This window comes from Lonchura striata, chromosome 4 (genome assembly GCF_046129695.1).
Source record: "Lonchura striata isolate bLonStr1 chromosome 4, bLonStr1.mat, whole genome shotgun sequence".
NCBI lineage: Eukaryota > Metazoa > Chordata > Aves > Passeriformes > Estrildidae > Lonchura > Lonchura striata.
In genome coordinates this window covers 42847927-42866525 of record NC_134606.1, presented here as the reverse complement: position 1 = coordinate 42866525, position 18599 = coordinate 42847927, and the positions used below count along the sequence as shown (strand labels likewise).

Sequence of the window (18599 nt, the reverse complement as noted above, 5' to 3'; positions counted from 1 at the left end):
TCTGTTTGCCGCTGGCCTCAGAAAGTCAGAAGCTATTTGCTTTTGAATGGGAAAATCCGGATTCAGGAAGAAAAACACAATTAACTTGGGCAGTACTACCACAAGGATTTAAAAACAGCCCTACGATTTTTGGAAATCAGTTAGCTAAAGATTTAGAAAATTGGACTCCCCCAGATGGTAAAGGAATCCTCGTGCAATATGTTGATGATCTTTTAATAGCCACTGAGAACAGGGAAGAGTGTCTCTCATGGACTATAGAACTTCTCAATTTCCTAGGAATGAATGGATACAGAGTATCCCAACAAAAAGCTCAAATAGTGCAACAGCGAGTAACTTATTTAGGATTAGAAATTTCCAGAGGACAAAGAGAATTGGGAACTGAGCGAAAAGAGGCAATTTGTCGCACCCCGGAGCCTCAAACAGCCAAAGAATTGCGGACATTCTTGGGAATGGCAGGTTGGTGCCGCTTATGGATATACAACTATGGTGTAATAGTTAAACCTCTATATGAACTGCTAAAGAAAACCCGACTTAAAATAGAATGGACGGCAGAGGCTCGAGCCGCCTTCAAGAAACTTAAAAAAGAACTGATGAAGGCTCCGGCCCTCGGCTTACCAGATGTCTCTAAACCCTTTTTATTATTCTCACATGAAAGACAGGGGATGGCACTTGGAGTATTAGCCCAAGAACTTGGCCCTTACAAGCGGGCAGTGGCGTACTTCTCCAAGCAGCTGGACGAGGTAAGCAAAGGATGGCCAGGATGCCTACGTGCAGTGGCGGCGGTTGTAATAAACATTCAAGAAGCACGCAAATTCACATTAGGGCAGAAGATAACGGTAATGGTTTCCCATACTGTCTCAGCTGTGTTAGAACAAAAAGGGAACCATTGGCTCTCCCCACAGAGATTTCTGAAATACCAAGCCATCATAGTCGAACAAGATGATATAGAAATAATTGTTACTAACATTATAAATCCAGCTTCTTTTCTCAGCGGTGCCCAAAGAGAACCACTGTCCCACGACTGCATAGAGACCATCGAAGCCACCTATTCGAGCCGTCCAGATCTCCAGGACACCCCTCTAGAAGACGCTGAAGACTCCTGGTACACAGATGGAAGCAGCTTCGTGAAACTGGGACAGCGGAGAGCGGGATATGCGATAACCACTACTCAAAAGGTAATCGAAGCCAACCCTCTTCCTGCAGGAACCTCGGCCCAGAAAGCAGAAATAGTGGCCCTTATAAGGGCACTAGAACTTGCAAAAGAAAAGAAGATAAATATTTGGACTGATTCAAAATATGCTTTCGGGGTGGTGCATGCGCATGGAGCAATTTGAAAAGAACGAGGACTGTTGAACACCCAGAAGAAACAGATCAAACATGCAGAAGAAATATTGAAATTATTAGAAGTGATTCAACTACCGGAAAAAGTAGCTATAATGCATTGCCGAGGACACCAAAAAGGTAACTCTGACCAAGAAATAGGAAATCGATTGGCTGATAGTGAGGCCAAGCGAGTGGCAGAGGAAGTAAAGGTATGTGCTTTGATACCAGACAGTAAACCAATTGATTTAGAACAGTCACCTAAATACTCAAAAGAAGACTTGAAATTGGCTAATGATCTAGGAGGTGAGCCCGGAACAAAGGGCTGGATACAGTTAAAAGAAGGTCACATATTAGTTCCTTCTAATATTTTGTGGCCCCTAATACAAGCAGAACATACAAAAACCCACTGGGGAGCAGATGCATTATACAAAGAAGTGACCAAAAGAATAGTAGGGCGAAATTTATATACCACAGTAAAACAGGTAACGCAGCAATGTGAAATATGTCAACGAAATAATCCAGACACAACTAGCAAAATAAAATTGGGGATGATAGGTAAAAGAAACTGCCCTGGGCAACAATGGCAAATTAATTTTTCTGAGCTCCCCAGAAAAGGGGGGTATAGATATCTTTTAGTCCTGACAGACACTTTCACAGGATGGCCAGAAGCATATCCCTGCAGGACTAACAAAGCGCGAGAAGTGACTAAAGCGCTACTGAATGAAATAATTCCTCGTTTCGGAGTTCCATCGACAATATCCTCCGATCGAGGACCACATTTTAATGCTAAAATTGTTCAACAAGTGGGAAAAGCATTAGGAATAGACTGGCAGTTACATACCCCGTACAGACCTCAAGCAAGTGGCCAAGTTGAAAAGATGAATCATATGCTCAAACAACAGATAGCAAAGATTAGTCAGGAGGCAAATTTAACTTGGCCCCAAGCTTTACCATTGGCATTATTGAGAATAAAAGTTAAACCTCGGACAAAGGAAAATTTAAGCCCTTTTGAGATATTATATGGGCGACCCTATCAACTTCAATTTAAGGGTGAAGAATTGGCACAAATTGGGGAAAGATATTTACTGGAATACATGAAAGCATTGCAGAAACAATTATCAGAAATACATAAAAATGTTTTGGGTACTAGAGTAAGGGGATTAGATCACCCCCTCCATGCCTTTGAACCTGGTGATTATGTATATGTTAAGAATTTTTCAGGACAACCCTTGGAAGAAAAGTGGAAAGATCCATATCAAGTACTGCTGACAACATTCACTGCGGTGAAGATTAAAGAACACCCAGCTTGGATTCACTACTCGAAAATAAAGAAGGCCCCTACGAAACCATAGACTGCTACTCCCGTAGGACCTACCAGATTGCGATTTTCCAGATTATCTTGACCTATGGGGGAGCCTGGGCACGGTGGGATTTAAATCTTCATCTTTCGCTGACAGAAGATATATCTCGAACTCTGAATAGAACTAATTATTGGATATGTACACATATGCCTGAATACAGTGGAAAACAGATCTTGTTAATAGGCATCCCCATACCTGGTAATAATCCGTGGACGAGATATTGGGAGAATACCACCTGGGTAAATTATACATATAGAGCTCAGCCATTAAAAATTCATAACCCTCCAATTAAAAAATCTTACTATAAATGTGTGCAGAGGTGTAACCCACCTAAAGGATTAGATAAAGTTGGGAGTTGTAATAACGTCCAATATGTAGGAAATCAAACGGGTTGTAATAAAATAAAATATATCGGGTCCCCCACCTCTATTAATAGTACCCTCTGGCCAGTTCCAGAAGGAAAAGGATGGTATTGGCTGTGCAATGATACTGCATGGAAAGTGTTACCTGAAAATTGGGTGGGAACATGCACCCTGAGAGCCGTAGTCCCAAACATAACTATACATAATCATTTATCCGAAGGTTGGCTTCAAACACATATTCGAAGAATTAGACGAGAAGTAGAAAATCCCCTAATAAAAAGGCAGAATGCATTTCATTCCTTTGCTAGATGGTTTCTCCCTTGGCTAGGAGTAAGTGAATTAGAAAAAGCTATAATAAATATTTCAGCAGTAGTAGAAGACATTGAAAATAAAACAATAGATGCAATTCAAGCACAGCAGATTGAGATAAATAGCCTTGCACAAGTAGTGCAGCAAAATAGAATGGCTTTAGATTTATTATTGGCTTCACGAGGGGGAGTTTGTACCATTATAAATACAAGTTGCTGTGTATATGTAGATCAGAATAATCGAATTGCTACAGATTTAAGTGAAATCTGGAAACAGACTAAGATACTCCATGAGGTAACCAAGAATGACACCTCGTGGGGATTTGAAGAATTGTGGAAAGTCCTAACATCCTGGTTACCTAATTTGAATTGGTTAAAACAACTTTTTATTTCCGTAATACTTGTAATATTGTTAATTATCATAGTCTGGATTTTAATTAAGTGTGTCTTACTTTGTAACAAAGAAGCAACTAATGTTGAAAGATATAGATATGGAGGCGTAATATGATTGCAAAAGAATTTGCAATGGTTATAGAAAAGGGGGGACTTGATACAGGGACCTGACCTGTTCAGAACTACTTAAGGGTTAAATGACTAGAAAAGAATTAAATGAAGAAAACGTTATGTGCTATGTATATGCACCAGTATCCTGTTATTCTAGACATTAGCAAACAGATGTAGAAACTTTGTCCTTGGCTATGTATTTTACTCTGATAAGCTTCCTTTACTCTGATAAGCTTCCTGATGATATGTAAAGAATGCATACTCAGCAGATGGACTGTGGTCAGTTGAATAGGCCATATATCATGAAAGGAGGAAAAGATGGGGCCCAGAGCACAGAAAAACTACCACGCATGCTTGAAATAAAAGTTCAACTAGCGGACAGAGTGATGAAGACTATGGACGACCACCAGAGGACCCCTGACGACCACCGAAGACCACCCAAAAATGCAACTACGCTTGCGCATCCTTATCTCGGAATAATCATGAATATGTAAATAATTTTCAGGACTTGTAATGAATATGCATGTTTTAGTAAGATAAATCACAGCTTTCTTAGCTGCACGGTGCACATGTTAGGAGGAGAGATCCCCCATGTGCCCAGCGCTGCAATAAAGAATATCTGCTGCCCGGATTGCTTCCGTCTTTGATTCAAGAGAAAAAACAGTGAAAGCCAAAAAGATGGCATGGTTTTTAAGGAGGATAGCAAAAAAGAGCTCAATGAGCCTGAGGCTTGGAGCACAAAACATGATATTTATGCAGGGAGTTATTATAGAACGCTTGATGAGACAGATTTTGGTGGCAGACAGGCCTCACAGCCAAACTAGAGGCATAAGAAAGTAGGACAGAGCTAGGATGAAATAGGATCAGCAGCTGTAAGCAGGGTATTCAATTAACTAGGAACAATTCAATTCAAACAACAAAGGGAGAGAGGAACCTGGGCAGACAGGTGGGAACATAGATGACTGTGGCAAGATCAGAAGGAGCTTATATTTCAGGGAGTATTTACTCCATGCAATACCTCTTTTGTCTCTGTGTTAAGGTCAGTAAACTGACTAAGAAGCATTTGCTTCTGTGCTACATTGCCTTTCCCGAATGATGGGGGGACAGACAAGGAGGGCACAGTGTGGTGCTGAAGAGAAGGGAGACTTGACACCTCTCCTTTTGATAGGAATTATTTGTCTCACAGAACCTTACTGTAATGTGCCTCTGTTGTGACTCTGCTCTTTCCAGGAGATCAGGACCCAAAGAACAAGCAGTTTAAGATGGAGGTGAAGAGAAGCAATCATAGGAGGATCAATAAAGGTTGAGGGGTCAGGTCAAGAAGGTCAGGGTAAGACATTTGTGACAGAGAAGTGAGAAATGCCACTGTCAGCAAATAAAGCACATCAAGCATGTTAGGAAGGATGAGAATAAGAAAAAGGATGGAGACAATTAAAATTAGAAACTTTGCAAGTGAAACTTCTACATAGTGAATATGAACTAAATTTGATTTAGAGGTCTTTTGTTTGTTTGTATGTTTGATTGACCTAAAAGAAACTGCGCCTTGGAGATGCCTGCAGGCTCCCTAGAAGTGTTTGTATGGATATACAGCAAATACGTGCTTTTCCTGATATGATCTATTGCTTTTTGTTTTTCCTTCCACCTTAAACATTTTAATGCCTAGCAGTAAACCGTCAAGCCTTAGCCCTTCCCAGTCAGTCCCTCTTATTCCCCTGCTTAAGAATGAAACTCAATATCTTGAGCACCCAGAATGTGAAGAAGGAGCTAATCATTGGCTCGCATTGTGGCTGGCAGGGCAGGCCCGCCTCTTTGGCTTCTGCTGACAAGCTGTTTATGTTTGTGCACGGCCACCCTTTAACTCAGCCGCCCGATGGCTCTAATGGGACCAACTGTCTGAATGCTGCTGCGAGCTGAATCCTCTCATCACAGGCACAGGGAATTTCAGCCTCTGACTCTTCCGCCTGGACTCTATGGAACACTAGTAAGTAGCCTTCTGTCTTCTTGTGGCTTTTCTCATAAGACTAAGGGCATGTTTTAGCAAGGCAGGTAGGTGCTGTCATTTAGAGAGGCAGCTATTAAAGCATTTTCCTCTGGCTGAAGTAAAAGAGCAGCTACTTTGTATGCAGTGTCATGACTGCAAGGACCACAGGATTTCAATCTCAAATGAGACCTTCCTAGAAGACAAAAGGGAAAAAGTTAATAAGGACACAATCCATTTAAACTTACTAAGTTGTGAGGTTTATATATATTATATGTATATATATATATATAAACACACAAATTAATCTGCATCTAGTTCTTATTTTTAGAGGCATTTACAGTATTTGATCATCCAGTCTCATTTTAAACAGCAGCAGTTTTTGCAAGGTCATGAGTAAAGTGGTTTGGAAAAGTGTGAAATGGCTGGAAATAAAATACTATAAAAAGAATGCTCCCCAAAATGCTGATAGGTGCTGTCATGTTTGAAGATATATACCTAGCAGTAGAAAAATAAAGTAATGGTCAGAGATTTCAGTGCTCTTTGTTTACTGGGAACTGTTCACAGCTCTACAGAGCAAAAGACTGCAGAGATGGAATAAGCATGACTTCTTGCATCTTTAGTGTGCCCTTTCTAATTTTCAGAATTTGAAAGCAAATATTGCCTGTTTGGACAGTATTCTTCAACTGACACCTGCACTGGATATGTTTATGGACTTTTTAGAATTTCTCTTTTGTCATTTACACCAGAAAAGAAAGTCTTAATATCCATGTCAGAGCTGGCCACAATGCAGAATCTCAGACCTGGTCTGCTGAAGTTTGGGCGAGTCTTTGTGTAGGTTTTGTGTGGTAACTGGGGCTTGGGTTATGAGTTCAGGATACCTGAGGGGGAGAAAGGTGCCTGTCACTGTAAATAAGCATGTTCATTATTCCTCTATTCAAAATCACATGAAAGTTGCAATCAGATCTTCATTAGCCTTGACTCATGGAAAAAAAAAAAAAAAAAAAAAAAAAAAAAGAAGCAAATCCAAAGCAAGGCCTGATGCCATGTTCTTTCAGCTTGTTTAGCTTGCCCCCAGTGGATGTACCCAATAGGGAAATACCCTGGGGTTGTGCCTTTGTCTCTGCTGTGCTGCTTGTGTTTTGGGGCTGTGCACAGCTTCCGCAGACAGCCCTGGCGCAGCCTGGAAACTTTTGGCAGAACAATCCTACTTACCTATAAGATCTTAATGACTGCATCATTCAGTGAGCTGTGGGTTGCAGAGTGCCAGTCAAGCAATATTATGTTAAGAAAGCAGTGGCTAGGAGACAGCTAGACAGAAACTTTCTAATAACACTGATCAAATTATAGGCAGCTGTTGTACTTAGTACATTTTGGGTGGGTCTTGGTGCTGATGGTTGTTCAGTCTGAGCCTTCTGTACAGCAGTACAGTGCATGTGTGGTAGTGTATGAATTAAAGCTAATTACTGCAATAAGCTGCTTCTGTGCCAGGCTGTGAATACAAGCCAGAATGTTTCAGTGAGTTGCACTAAGCAGCAGATAGATACTAAGCCTTGATTAGTGAAGATGGTTTTTGTCAATAGATTAAGAAAGCAGGATATCAGTAGTTAAATGAAAGCTGTGAGATACAACATGCACCTAGGAATTGTTGCTGTGCCCTCGCAGTACATAGTTAGGAGTAATCAATATGCTCACCACATTGTCTGTCTCTTGACTAAAGAAAGAAATCCCTTGTGCATCACGAGCTCAGCACAACATGGCTGGCTCTGAAGGGGCAGACTGTGCCTGTTTGATTTGCATCATGGTAAACAGGCAGAAAATTAAAATTGATTTTTTTTTTCCTCCCAGAGAGATAATTTTGAAGATGTATTTACAGGGCTTGCTAAAACAAGATGCTGAATCAACATCCTTCATAAAAGAACTGCTCTGAACTGAATAAGCTGTAATTGCACTTTTTGATTCTGAGCTGGTAGGCAGTTTGTGAAAACAAAGTTATTTACTAATACTCATTAACGAAGCTTTCAGATGGCCTGGCAAGCACAGAAGCATATCATGCTCAATCTACAAAAGGAGCTAAAATCTGCAAGGAAGCTGGAAATACAACTGCTTAGTGTGGCTCATTTTCTTCCTCTGGTTCTGTAGGTGCATTTGCCAGCAATTTCCTGTGGCTGAGTGTTTGGTCTGCAGGCACACTTGTAATCTAGCTATTGCTCAGTTGTTCAGAACTTGAAGAAAGGTATTCGTTTGGGGTTCACTGAAACCCTGACTTCTTACCAGTATTTCCCAAATATACTCATGGTAATCAGATAATTAGAGCCACTGTATTTCCCCTATACTGCCCTTGGGAGTGTCAGACCAGCTTCCAGAATGGATCAATATCTTGGGAAGGAGCAACTCTCTAAATTACTACAGATTTTGAGTTATTGGAGCTCTAATTCATGACACTGGGCAATTGAATCTTAGTGAAAGCAGAAGGCTTTAAGGGTACTTTTTGCCTCAGGGTTTATTATTAGCAAGTGCTCTGCTGATATGTCCTATATGCTTGACACACATCAATTAAGGTTATGATAAGAGACAACCTGTGAGTGAAATATTGTATGTGTCTCCCTTCCATCAGCTCTTTTGAGTCTGACCAGGAAACTGAACTGTCAGGTAACTGGAAAAAGTCTGAAGGTCTGAAAGAAGCAGTGGCATTCTTCTGTCAGGTTTGGATAGATTTCCTTATAAAATCACTCGCTATCAGAAGTCAGGTGTCTATAGGGAATCACTCACTATCAGAACTCGAGTCTCCATAGGGATAAAGGCTGAAATTTGCCTCCTCAGCCTCCTTGGGTAAGTTGTCCTCTCTCTTAGATCTGAATCCTCTGACTGATATCCTCAGTTTTCACCCATGCCTATGAAATATTTTTAAATCTTTCATTGTGACTTTTTTTTTTTTTTTTTTTTTTCCCCAGATCCCTTTTCCTAGGTATTAGATGCTAGGTAAGGGATGCTGTTGCCACTAAAGTGGAACATACTGGTTGGTTCTGAAAAAATGAAAAATGCTAAGCATGCAGCCTTTTCTATTAAACAAGCAGCAGGGCTGTAATACCCAGGTCTCACTTATACATTAAGAGCAGAGGATCTTCCTCTAATGTGTGCATTTTATTTTGGTGATGCTACTTGGAAAAGGTACTGCTCTTAGCAAAGAAAATTATTTCTAGGCAGGTTATATGTGCAAAATTCACCCCAGTAGAGTAGAAGAAGTCTGTCAACTAGGTATTTGCCACAAGTCTCCGTCTAGAGGGTGGCCTGCCTAAAATATAATAGAATACTTGGGTCAAGACAGAAAAGAGGGATTACTTCCTACCTGCTTTGCCTGTGACAGAGAGTGAATGGCAGTGGGTAAGTTGTCTTCAGGTCTGTGCTGCCTTTAAATCATCAATACCTACCAGTTTACACTGGTTCCTTTGCCTCATCTCCCTCCTTTCTGACATATCTGGCCTCTGTGCTAGCCAGCAATGCTGAAAGAAACAACCTTCAGTGGCATTCCAGAACTTGCACTGGCTATGCTCTGTTCTCATGCTGGGAAGATGTTTCCTTGGACTCCATTGGCAAACCCTGAACTTTCTTCTTACTGGAATTACTGGCTTACAGAACAGGCTCTCTGCATTGCTTTAATAGTGTGTAAAAGGCATAGTTGTGCAAACTACCTTCTTTTAGGGTAGATACAGGACTGGTATATTAATTGTAGCCTCCAGATGGCTCATTTCTCTCTCTAGCGCACCTCTCTCTGGCCCAGAAAGCAAATTGTATCCCAGTATGTGCCCAAGTAGGCAGGAAATATTATAGATGTTACGGTTTTTTCTACTATGAAGAAGCTTTAAAATATTTGTTTCCTTCTTTTTGCCTGAGTAGTTGCCCAAAGGTTTAATAAAGCAGCAATTTTAGCTTGTAGCATAAAATGTCCCTAATTAAGAGGGTAGCTTGCTGTGTTCTTCTTCGTTGCTGCTGTCTGAAGAAATTATCATGGCTGTCATCAGCCATTTCCTCTTATCACTGCTTGTTCACAGCATGTGAAACTGAGAAGCATTGTATCCATTAAAATTCAAGGAGTGCACTGCAGTTTCTCACACAAAATGAAATCTTATTGTGGCTTGTTTTCTTCTTGACATCTTTCTTCTTATGCAGCATCTTCAATTGACATTTTACCTAATGCTTCCTAATGTAATCCCTTAATGTACTGTCAAAAGTTAACATTTTTTATACTAACATCCTGGCATCGAATTCTGCAGATCTTATTTTGGCAAAACTCGTGCTGAAGGTGATAGAGAGGCTGGTTACTAAGGACTGAAATGGGACTGTGTACAGTCTTTTCCCATATATGTGGTTTAATTTCTGCTTCTGACTGGGATGTTTAGTATGATACCTTTGGCTGTCTTTTCAATTAGTTTTCAAATGTGTAAGAGCAAGTTGATAAGTATTTGATGAGGTTAATGTCAACTCCAGCATTGCAATGACTGAACTTTCAGCAGTTTTCAGACATTGCCTTCTTGAGACCATCTGTCTGAAGAAATGTCTCCTTTTATTTTCCTTGTAATTTTCTCCTGATACCCACTCTCCTCTATAATTTTGAAATCTATGCTTAACACTCATATACACTTTGGGATCCAGAGCTACATCAAAATATTTCCTTGGATCATACTGGCTATGGAAAATCTTACACTATCACATTCCAATACATAGATGGAAAAATGTGAGCCAGGGCTGATGTGGCTCTGGCTGCAAATGAGAGGATGCAAGAGTGGGAAGAGATGTTCATGTGGATGGAGCAGGGACAGCATCTTTTATATGCATGCAGGTATGTAGATAAGGATAGTTTCAGTAGAGAAAATCTTGTTCCCTACCTGCCCCAAAGCTCTGCTCAGCTTCAAGCCTGTCAGCCTTTCACTCTGGCTTGTAGTGTCTTCCAGCCTCAGGCCCCTCATCCTTAGTGCAAGTCTCCAGCTCATGCCTGTGTAGGGAGGGCATGCAGCTTCTCCATGTCATCTATGCCCCTTGCCTCACTCACAAAGTTCACATGCTCTTTATATTTCTGCTACAACTCTTCCTATCTTAGAGGCATTTTTTCCCTGGCCTCCCATGTCCCATCCTCCTGAACCTCTGTGTTCCATGCCATTTAAGATGCTTGTTCTTCCTGCCTCTCAGTCCTTAAGAACTTCCCCAGAGCTCTTTGCTTCTGCTGTATTCTCTTCCTAGTCTCTGTCTTCCTCACTACAGCCCACTGTTTGCTATCTGAGAGACAGAGGGCTCTTTGTTTTTCCCTGGAGTCTCAGGTTCTTCAGTGCAAAGGTCTCAACATACTTTCTTTTTCCTCTTTATTGTACTTGAAGGCAGGAAAGTAGGACAGGTCCAGGGTAAACCAGACACATACTAGTTTTTGTGTGCTGTAAAGGGGATTGCTCCAGGCAAGGTCAGAGAAAGACTAAGCCAAGAAATATATAAGCATGTTTTTTTTTGTTGTTGTTGGTTTTTTTTTTTTTTTTTAGAAAATGTAGCCTTTTCTATTTTTCTTGGCAAACAAAGTGTCCAGTGTTCAACAAATATCTTCTGAAACAACTTCAGGCCCAGAGCTGCTTTTGAACTGTTTGCTGTGATTCTTCACATGCTCATTTCTTTGTGTTACCAGTCACATGGTAACATTTCTGATTCTTGGATGAATGATGTTTTCAAACAAAAAGAGGGATTTGGACACATTACTTTTGGTTCAGAACTTTTCATGAATGCAGACATATGAAAATGTTTTACATCAGTGTTTCCAGGATACTTGCTTTTCAAAGGAAGCTTACATGAATGGAAGTTTGTGAAAACCAGTAATACTGAGACAGTACAATTTTACAGGAGCCAGGGCTCATAGTTAATTTCTCAGAGTAGCAAACTATGATTCAGAGCAGTGCAGAGCAGAAACGTGAGCTGGGCACAAACTGAGTGTATGCCCATATTTAAGGGATGTGATTGCTACAAAAGTGTGATTGAAGACCTTGAAGTAGGACTACAGTCAGGAGGAGTGTGGGGCTTACCTGCTGTTACATGGTATATAAGAAGCTTGAGCATTTGGTTGCAGTTGTCTTTCTTACCCTGCTCCAGTCCATGATGTCTGTAGCACTCAGTGGACACCTATGAGCTAATTCACCTCTCTCAGGTTGCAGAAAATAGATTAATTTTTTCACAGGCAGTTTTCTGTCAGGAAATGAACTGTATCTGTTCACTGCGAGTTCAGCAAGTGCCTCAATGTGAAGTAAGAATCCTGAGGGGGCACTCAGAGGCCTTTGAACAGGGGCCTTTGAAAACAGTCTAATGTTTGTATTTTGAAATTATGTTCTTGTAATATTTGACCTTCTCTGATGAAAACAACTGGGGCATATGCACTGCATAGTTGCTTAAAGAATATGAAGATCCAGCCATTAACTCCTGTTCTGTGGATTTCCGGGTAGGAAAAAGGAATCATCATTTCATCTCACTTAGAAGGGAAAAGGCTGTGTATGTCTCCATCACCAGTGTGCTCAGAATGAGTTCATGTGCCCCAGGCAAGCCCAGATCCCTGCAGTCACAGTGAGACTTGGTGGAAAATGTGGCTTAGTTATGCTTATTCTCCTTTTTTTCCTGGGGACAGCCATGGGCTATGGCAGGCAGTAGTGAAAACAGCAGCCGTGGGGCTTCTCCAACAATGACATCAAGGTTATGATGTATTGTGGTTTTGTCTGAGTTGCATTTTTTCTTTCCATGGAAGAGAAGTGATACATTATAAAGCAAAATACATACATCATGAAAAAAAAATACCAAAAGCACTGAAACAGCCCCATTCTCATCTAAGAGTTGGAGCAGGCAGCAAAGGATTATCACATGATATCAGTTTGGAAGATCAGCTAGCAATTATGTGCCTTTCTGGAGGGGGACAGGCTTCTGCTGAATTCAAGGCACTGGGCACCAAGCTGAAGTGCTATGATAAAATATGTGAAGCCAAGTTTAGCATTTGAACCTAGACCTAAGGCAGCTCTTCCATGTGCTGGCTTTAAAGTGCTGGTTATAAAATGATTCATAATGTCACAGCTAATTTGTCTTTTAAAAATGTATTATTGCCAGTTATTTTATTTCATTAAGTGAACTAAAACTTCACCTTGAACTCTTCCAGGGGTAGTTTTGTCTCACTTTATCAGACCTGTGGTTTTTCAGTACGTACAAAGCCTGCCAGCTTGTTTGCATCAGAAGACTCATCTAGAACTTCAGTTGTGACTGACTAGAAATCTTTAAACATAAACCTGTTTGAAGTCCTACTCCAAGTGGTCTAGTGTTAAAACCAAAGGTGAACATATACCCATGGTGAGACCTGGGCTTGTTAATCTACCATCCTGAGCTTCTATCATTTAGTTAATTTCACAGATTCAAATTAAATGGAAGGTGCATCCTCGACCAAACCAAGACCTTTCACTTGCCACTTTCTCAGTATTTAAGCTGCAAAAAACTAGTTGAAAACCAGATTGGTTTCAGCTATACCTGTGAAAGGCAGTGCTTCCAATACAACCACACTGGATTAGATGGGAGCAGAGGTCAGACCAAGAGAGATACATATTCTGCCATCTCCTGTGTGTCACAACCTGACTGTCACTGACTGAGGAGGGGCACTTTTCCCTTGCTTTAGGGAACACATAATGGTGTTTGAAAAAACCTTTCAAGCCTCTACATATAAAGATACATAACCAGCATAATCAGTATCTAAGCTGCATTCTACTCCACTCTTGTCCTACTAATATTGCTAAGATAGTTGATCTTGGTGAAAAAATTAATATGGAAAATAACAGGGTAGTTTTGTATAGGCATTTGAAAATATCCTAAATGAAAGCTGCCATATTTCTGAGAAGACAAATTGCTCCTAGAAAGTTATTTTTCCTATCTGATCTGTTCTTTGATGCAGTCTTTCTGATATGAAGCTTTCTAGAATAAATTTTCTCACCATTAAAGTAGTGATGAATATTTTCCATCTCCATTTCTCCAGAAAGCCAAGATCCCTGTGCTCAGTAGGAACATGGTACTTGACTATCCCCAAATTCACAAAGTGTGAGAATGTGAGCATCAAATTAAATGCAGGCAGCAGTGAGGGGACACATGGCTGGCCTGCCTGGAGGTGGGAGCTATGTATGGACAATAGGATACTGGCACCTCATAGGGATGAGATAAAAGAGGAAGTGAAAAATACAAAAAAAAAAGGGAGATAAAGTTAGTGAGTAAGAAGGATCTCCAGAACCTGGAAAATGAAGGGTCATTTAAAATTGATCTGGTTTTGAATCTTGAATTTTCTTGATGTTTTCTTCAGGAATTGCTATTTGTGAAAATCACCTTTGATATAAACTGACTGTTTTTTGAGATAATAGATATCTTGAAAACCACCAGAGAGATCAGTGTGAATTAATACATTTGCTCATTTGGGAGAAAAACATTCAGTCAGCAAAAGCATCACAAAACTGAAAGTGGTTATTTCTACTTACTCTTCTCTGTATTACCATGTCCCACCAAAAAAAAAAAAAAAAAAACAAAACCAAAAAACAAAAAAAAAACCATTCTTACTCCAAAGATAACAGTAATTCAGCTTGTCCTTGTACAGTGGGGAGACTCCTGCATGCCCAGAAAGCCACACAAGGACTACTCTGCTGTGGCCCATAAAATAATTTCTGTCCCCAAACATGTAAGTCTGATATACAAGGATCAGGTTCTTTGGTATCATGGAAATATCAGAAAGAACATGAGGTAGTCAGTTCATCCCACTTGTTTATTACTAACTGGGAGAATAACTCAGCTGTTACCAAATCCTGCTTATTACTGTTTCAAAAATACTATTATTTGCGTCAGCTGACATCTGTGCATTTTGTGTGTTTTGGTCCTTACTACCTTGACAGGAGAAGAGAAGAGAGGAAAAATGCTAGAATGTAGGCAAAGTTGTCCAACTTTGGTAGCAGCTGAGCCATAGGGCACATGGAGTCTGTTCTCATAGACCTCTTTTTTGTGTGAGGTGCCTTGGTCTCTAATAATACAGCTGAGGTCATGTGTAGCCTTTTACACTGGATTGTATTTCACTCATCTGGACAGCTGCCTTTTTTTCACAAAAGCTGAAGGAATATAATACCTTTGGAATATCTACCTGATGTGACTGAAATTATTCAATGGGTTATACAACTACTGGAAGGAATTGTGACAGCACAGGCAAAAATAAACACAAAAAATTAATTCATAATTTCTTCATTTGCTTCTACTTATTAGAGAGCCTTGTTTTTTGCGTTTGGTATTGCTTTTTTTTGTTGTTTGCTTGTTTGTTTGGGGGATTTTTTAAATCGTTCAATTGCTTTTGGCTTTGACAGTCCAGTTGTGTCAGTCCTGGATCCAGGTACAAATGAGTAGACAATCAACACAATCCTGATTGTGCCAAGATGAAAAACTCAGCAAGTGACAAGGCTCAGGACTTTTAGTCAGAGTGTTTACAATGGTGTTTTTATTTTGTTAATGACTCACTGTAGTGATTCACCGATGCTTTAGTGAAAGCTGCCTTGTTCAGAGTCTCATGTTCAAGCAGAGTAAATTATTCCCAGTAAAAAAGCTTGAAAAAGTCCTCTGCTAAAACTAACAACTAAAAAAAAACTTGTTATTTTAAAGAACATACAGATAAAAACTTTAATTGTAAGCAATGACAAAACTTTTTTTATCCACCATAATTTTTTTTATTGATTTTTTATTGTGAAAAGAATCTTCTTCTGTCCTGACACAAAAGCGATGAAGCATCCAAAATATAGGTGACTCCATAAGCCTTTGGTACTTGAATGTAATCATGGCACTAGACCTTTAAATAGATGAAAATAGGGGCTGAAGGTGATTTGGGGGCTTTGAGTCATAGACTTTCATGGGGTGCATATCAAAACTTTGCTTCTGCTACTTTTGGTAAAATGTTCATTCTGATAATTAATGGCTTGAACCACCCTAGAAGGTCCCTATTCAGCAGCTGTCCAGTGGCTCTGAGTTGCCTGAGTAGAAAAAAAAAGAAAACATCAAAACAACAAAACAAAACTTACCAACACATTAGCTTTGTTCCCTACCTGGAAGCGTTTAGAGGATGTAAGGGTGGATCAGCATTCATGTCCTTGTTTATAAAATACGGGTTGTTCTAAATGACTCGCTAAACTGTTGACGTTTCATATAATGCCCTGGATTTCCCTGCCCCTTTCCAGAGAGGCTGTCCGTGCTGGGAGCGAGGGAGGGCTGCGAGCTCGGTTTGTTCCCGCAGCGCGGAGCGCGGGGACGCGGCTGCCGCTTCCCTCGGTGCTGGGCGCTGCCCGGGGGCATCTGCAGGCGGGGGAGCATCCCGGCACGGGGCCAGCTGTATTTTCAAAGCCTGTGTACCTCGGGTTGCTTGTAAGGCCGATGCTTGGGGAGTTCTGCTAAAACTGGACCGTGTGCGTTCCCTGGTTTGCCTGTAATTTGCAGTTTATGAAAACCAGATGGATGACTGAGTGCTCTGCAAGTTAGGGTAGGAATGGGATCTTCTGACATAAGAGCAGCTTTTACAGAAAACATTGAGTGAGAAGATTCAGGCTCAAACTAGATTGCTTCTTCCCTGCCCCCCACTTTTGTCTATTTTTACTGCATCATTGGTATGTGTCCAAGGAAAGTCGGCCATATCATTCGGAAACACAAGGGGATAAACTTTTGACTGTCGGATCTCTTCAGGCTGAGAGACTCCAGAGTAAATGAACCGAGAGACAGAAAATTAAAAGGCGGGATTTATTTAGGTGAACTTTTTTGGTTGTCTGTTCTGCCGAAAGCAGTGTAAAATAACGAAGAAACTGCAGCGTTCCTTTCCCACTCTCTTTCTAAATAATGTAAGTTGTCCTTTCACACTCATCTCTAAATGTTCGTGTGCTGTTTCTGCTTTCGAGTATTTTGTGAGAGCAGTGGTTTTATAGCCAGTGAGCTCTTGCCAGGAGCTCCGCTGTGTGAGCGAGTGAATTGTTTTGTCTTGTTTTTTCTTTTCTAAGTCAGGGTGGTAGCGGGGAAGCCGAGCAGTTTGACACCGCCTTTCTTTGACAGCCTGTTAGCTCGGCTTTAGATGGCTGTCGGAACCTTTAAGCCTTTTTAGTGTTTGTGCAGAAATTTGTTTGTAGCTGGCAAAAGACAATAGCAAATGTTTTGATTGAGCTGTGCATGTCGGGCTTGCCGTAAGAGCAGGCGTTTCAAAGGGGACTGTGTGATGCGATGTAAAGAAGACAGGATGTGACAAGGGAAAACAAATGTTTCCTGCTCTTTAATATTTAAAAGAAATAATTGAAACAGAGCCAAGGATTTTGCCTAGGAAAGAAATAGTGATGTTTATTCAAAGCAAAATAATGACTCTGTAAATCTGAGAGGACAATGCCAAGGTTTAACTAGGGGAGACAGTTTACTTTTCACAGTGGTTCATTTTTGAAGCTGGAAGTTGACGTTAATGTTGCCATATTCTGTTGTGCTTTTGTAAAGTGTAACTTGAGCCATTACCTGATTCATAGCTTTCCATAGGTTAGTGAGGTAGGTTGATTACTCTCCTTTTAGTTAATTTTGCTATTTTCAAAATGCAGTCTAGGCAGACTGTCAGATTAATAGATTTAAGTAAAAATCTAATTATAGATAATATACCAGGTATTATACTAAGAATAAAGCAAGAAATACACCAAGAAAATCATCCTGAACTCTAACATTTATCAGGCCAAAGCAATGACAAAGATGTTCATTTACAAGGGGACAAGTGAGAAAATTGTTGTGAAATTACAATGACTAAATTAATATTTCATAGATAAGGATGTAGCTTAAGAAAAGTTGCTTTCTGTTTCACCTTTGGATTTTTTGTTTTTGTGAGCAAAGAATTTATTGTCTAGATAATAGTCTATGGGCAGCTGTTATGATCTAATAATCAGAAGTTTTTTATCCTCAAATTCCACATTGCTGCTTGAGTGAAAACAAATTACATTGATGAGCAATACTAATGAGAGCTTCTAGACAATGTAAATATTTTGAATAAACTTGGGAATATAAACTGAAGGGTTTGAAAAGCATAGTAAAAGGTTTGTTTTGTTAAAATCTGTATAAACTTGTTTATTTTCAAGTTAGTCCCATAATTTTCTGGATGATATCTAAAGTGTAGTTATAGAGAGAAGGAACTGGAAAGCTGCTGTACCTGGTCTTGGGACTGCATGATCCTGCTCACAAACAAAGGCAGCAGAAAGAGGAGGTTGTTCCCTGTTTCCAGAGAGTTTGGGGGAGGAATCGGTCTGTTAGCTGCTGACAAAATGAAGTAAGACTTCTGTGCTTTGGCCCTCATCCAGAACTGCTTACCATAAACTAAAAGTTTCCTCAAACATCTTAGCAAAGCATTTGACAAACTTGAGTGGTGAAGACACATGTCTAATCTGGACCTACAGTGCCCATAATTTGGTTATAAATAACAGGTTTGTTTTTTCCTTGTAGAGGGTTCATCCTTTTTTCATGAGAAATGGCTTTGATAGACCTTTAATAATTGCATCTTTCTTCAGGAAGAAGGCTAAACAGAACTTTGGTTCAAGGAGCATCTCTAACACTGCTTGAGGGCCAGAAGGAAACTTTAATTGGGTTTTATGACAGAACCAATTCTAGATTTGATTACAGGGTTTCTGGGAAGAGGGAAGGATCAAAATCATGCAAACAATTATTTCAGTCAAGATATTTCAGGGAA

At 40.2% G+C, this 18599-nt stretch overlaps 2 protein-coding genes across 12 annotated transcripts in view; both read left to right on the top strand.

The window, feature by feature from the left end:
- TRIM2 (tripartite motif containing 2) overlaps positions 1-18599 on the top strand; it is a 96601-nt gene that overhangs the window by 20088 nt on the left and 57914 nt on the right. For 2 of the 11 annotated variants that reach the window (XM_021530187.3, XM_021530183.3), the window contains exon 1: positions 16238-16737. The exons of 8 other annotated variants lie outside the window; for them this stretch is intronic. The gene's annotated coding sequence lies outside the window, so the exon portion shown is untranslated. Of the gene's footprint in view, positions 1-4515; positions 5840-16237; positions 16738-18599 lie in introns of those variants that run through there. One more of the 11 variants, XM_077782925.1, reaches the window with a different exon arrangement.
- LOC144246225 (syncytin-2-like) lies at positions 2831-4489 on the top strand. Its single transcript, XM_077782927.1, has one exon. The coding sequence runs from the start codon at positions 2831-2833 to the stop codon at positions 3860-3862; it is 1032 nt and encodes a 343-aa protein (XP_077639053.1). The 3' UTR covers positions 3863-4489.

What these genes read in the sequence shown, in the direction of transcription:
- LOC144246225 (XM_077782927.1), top strand. Translation starts at nt 2,831, where the DNA reads ATGCCTGAATACAGTGGAAAACAGATCTTGTTAATAGGCATCCCCATA.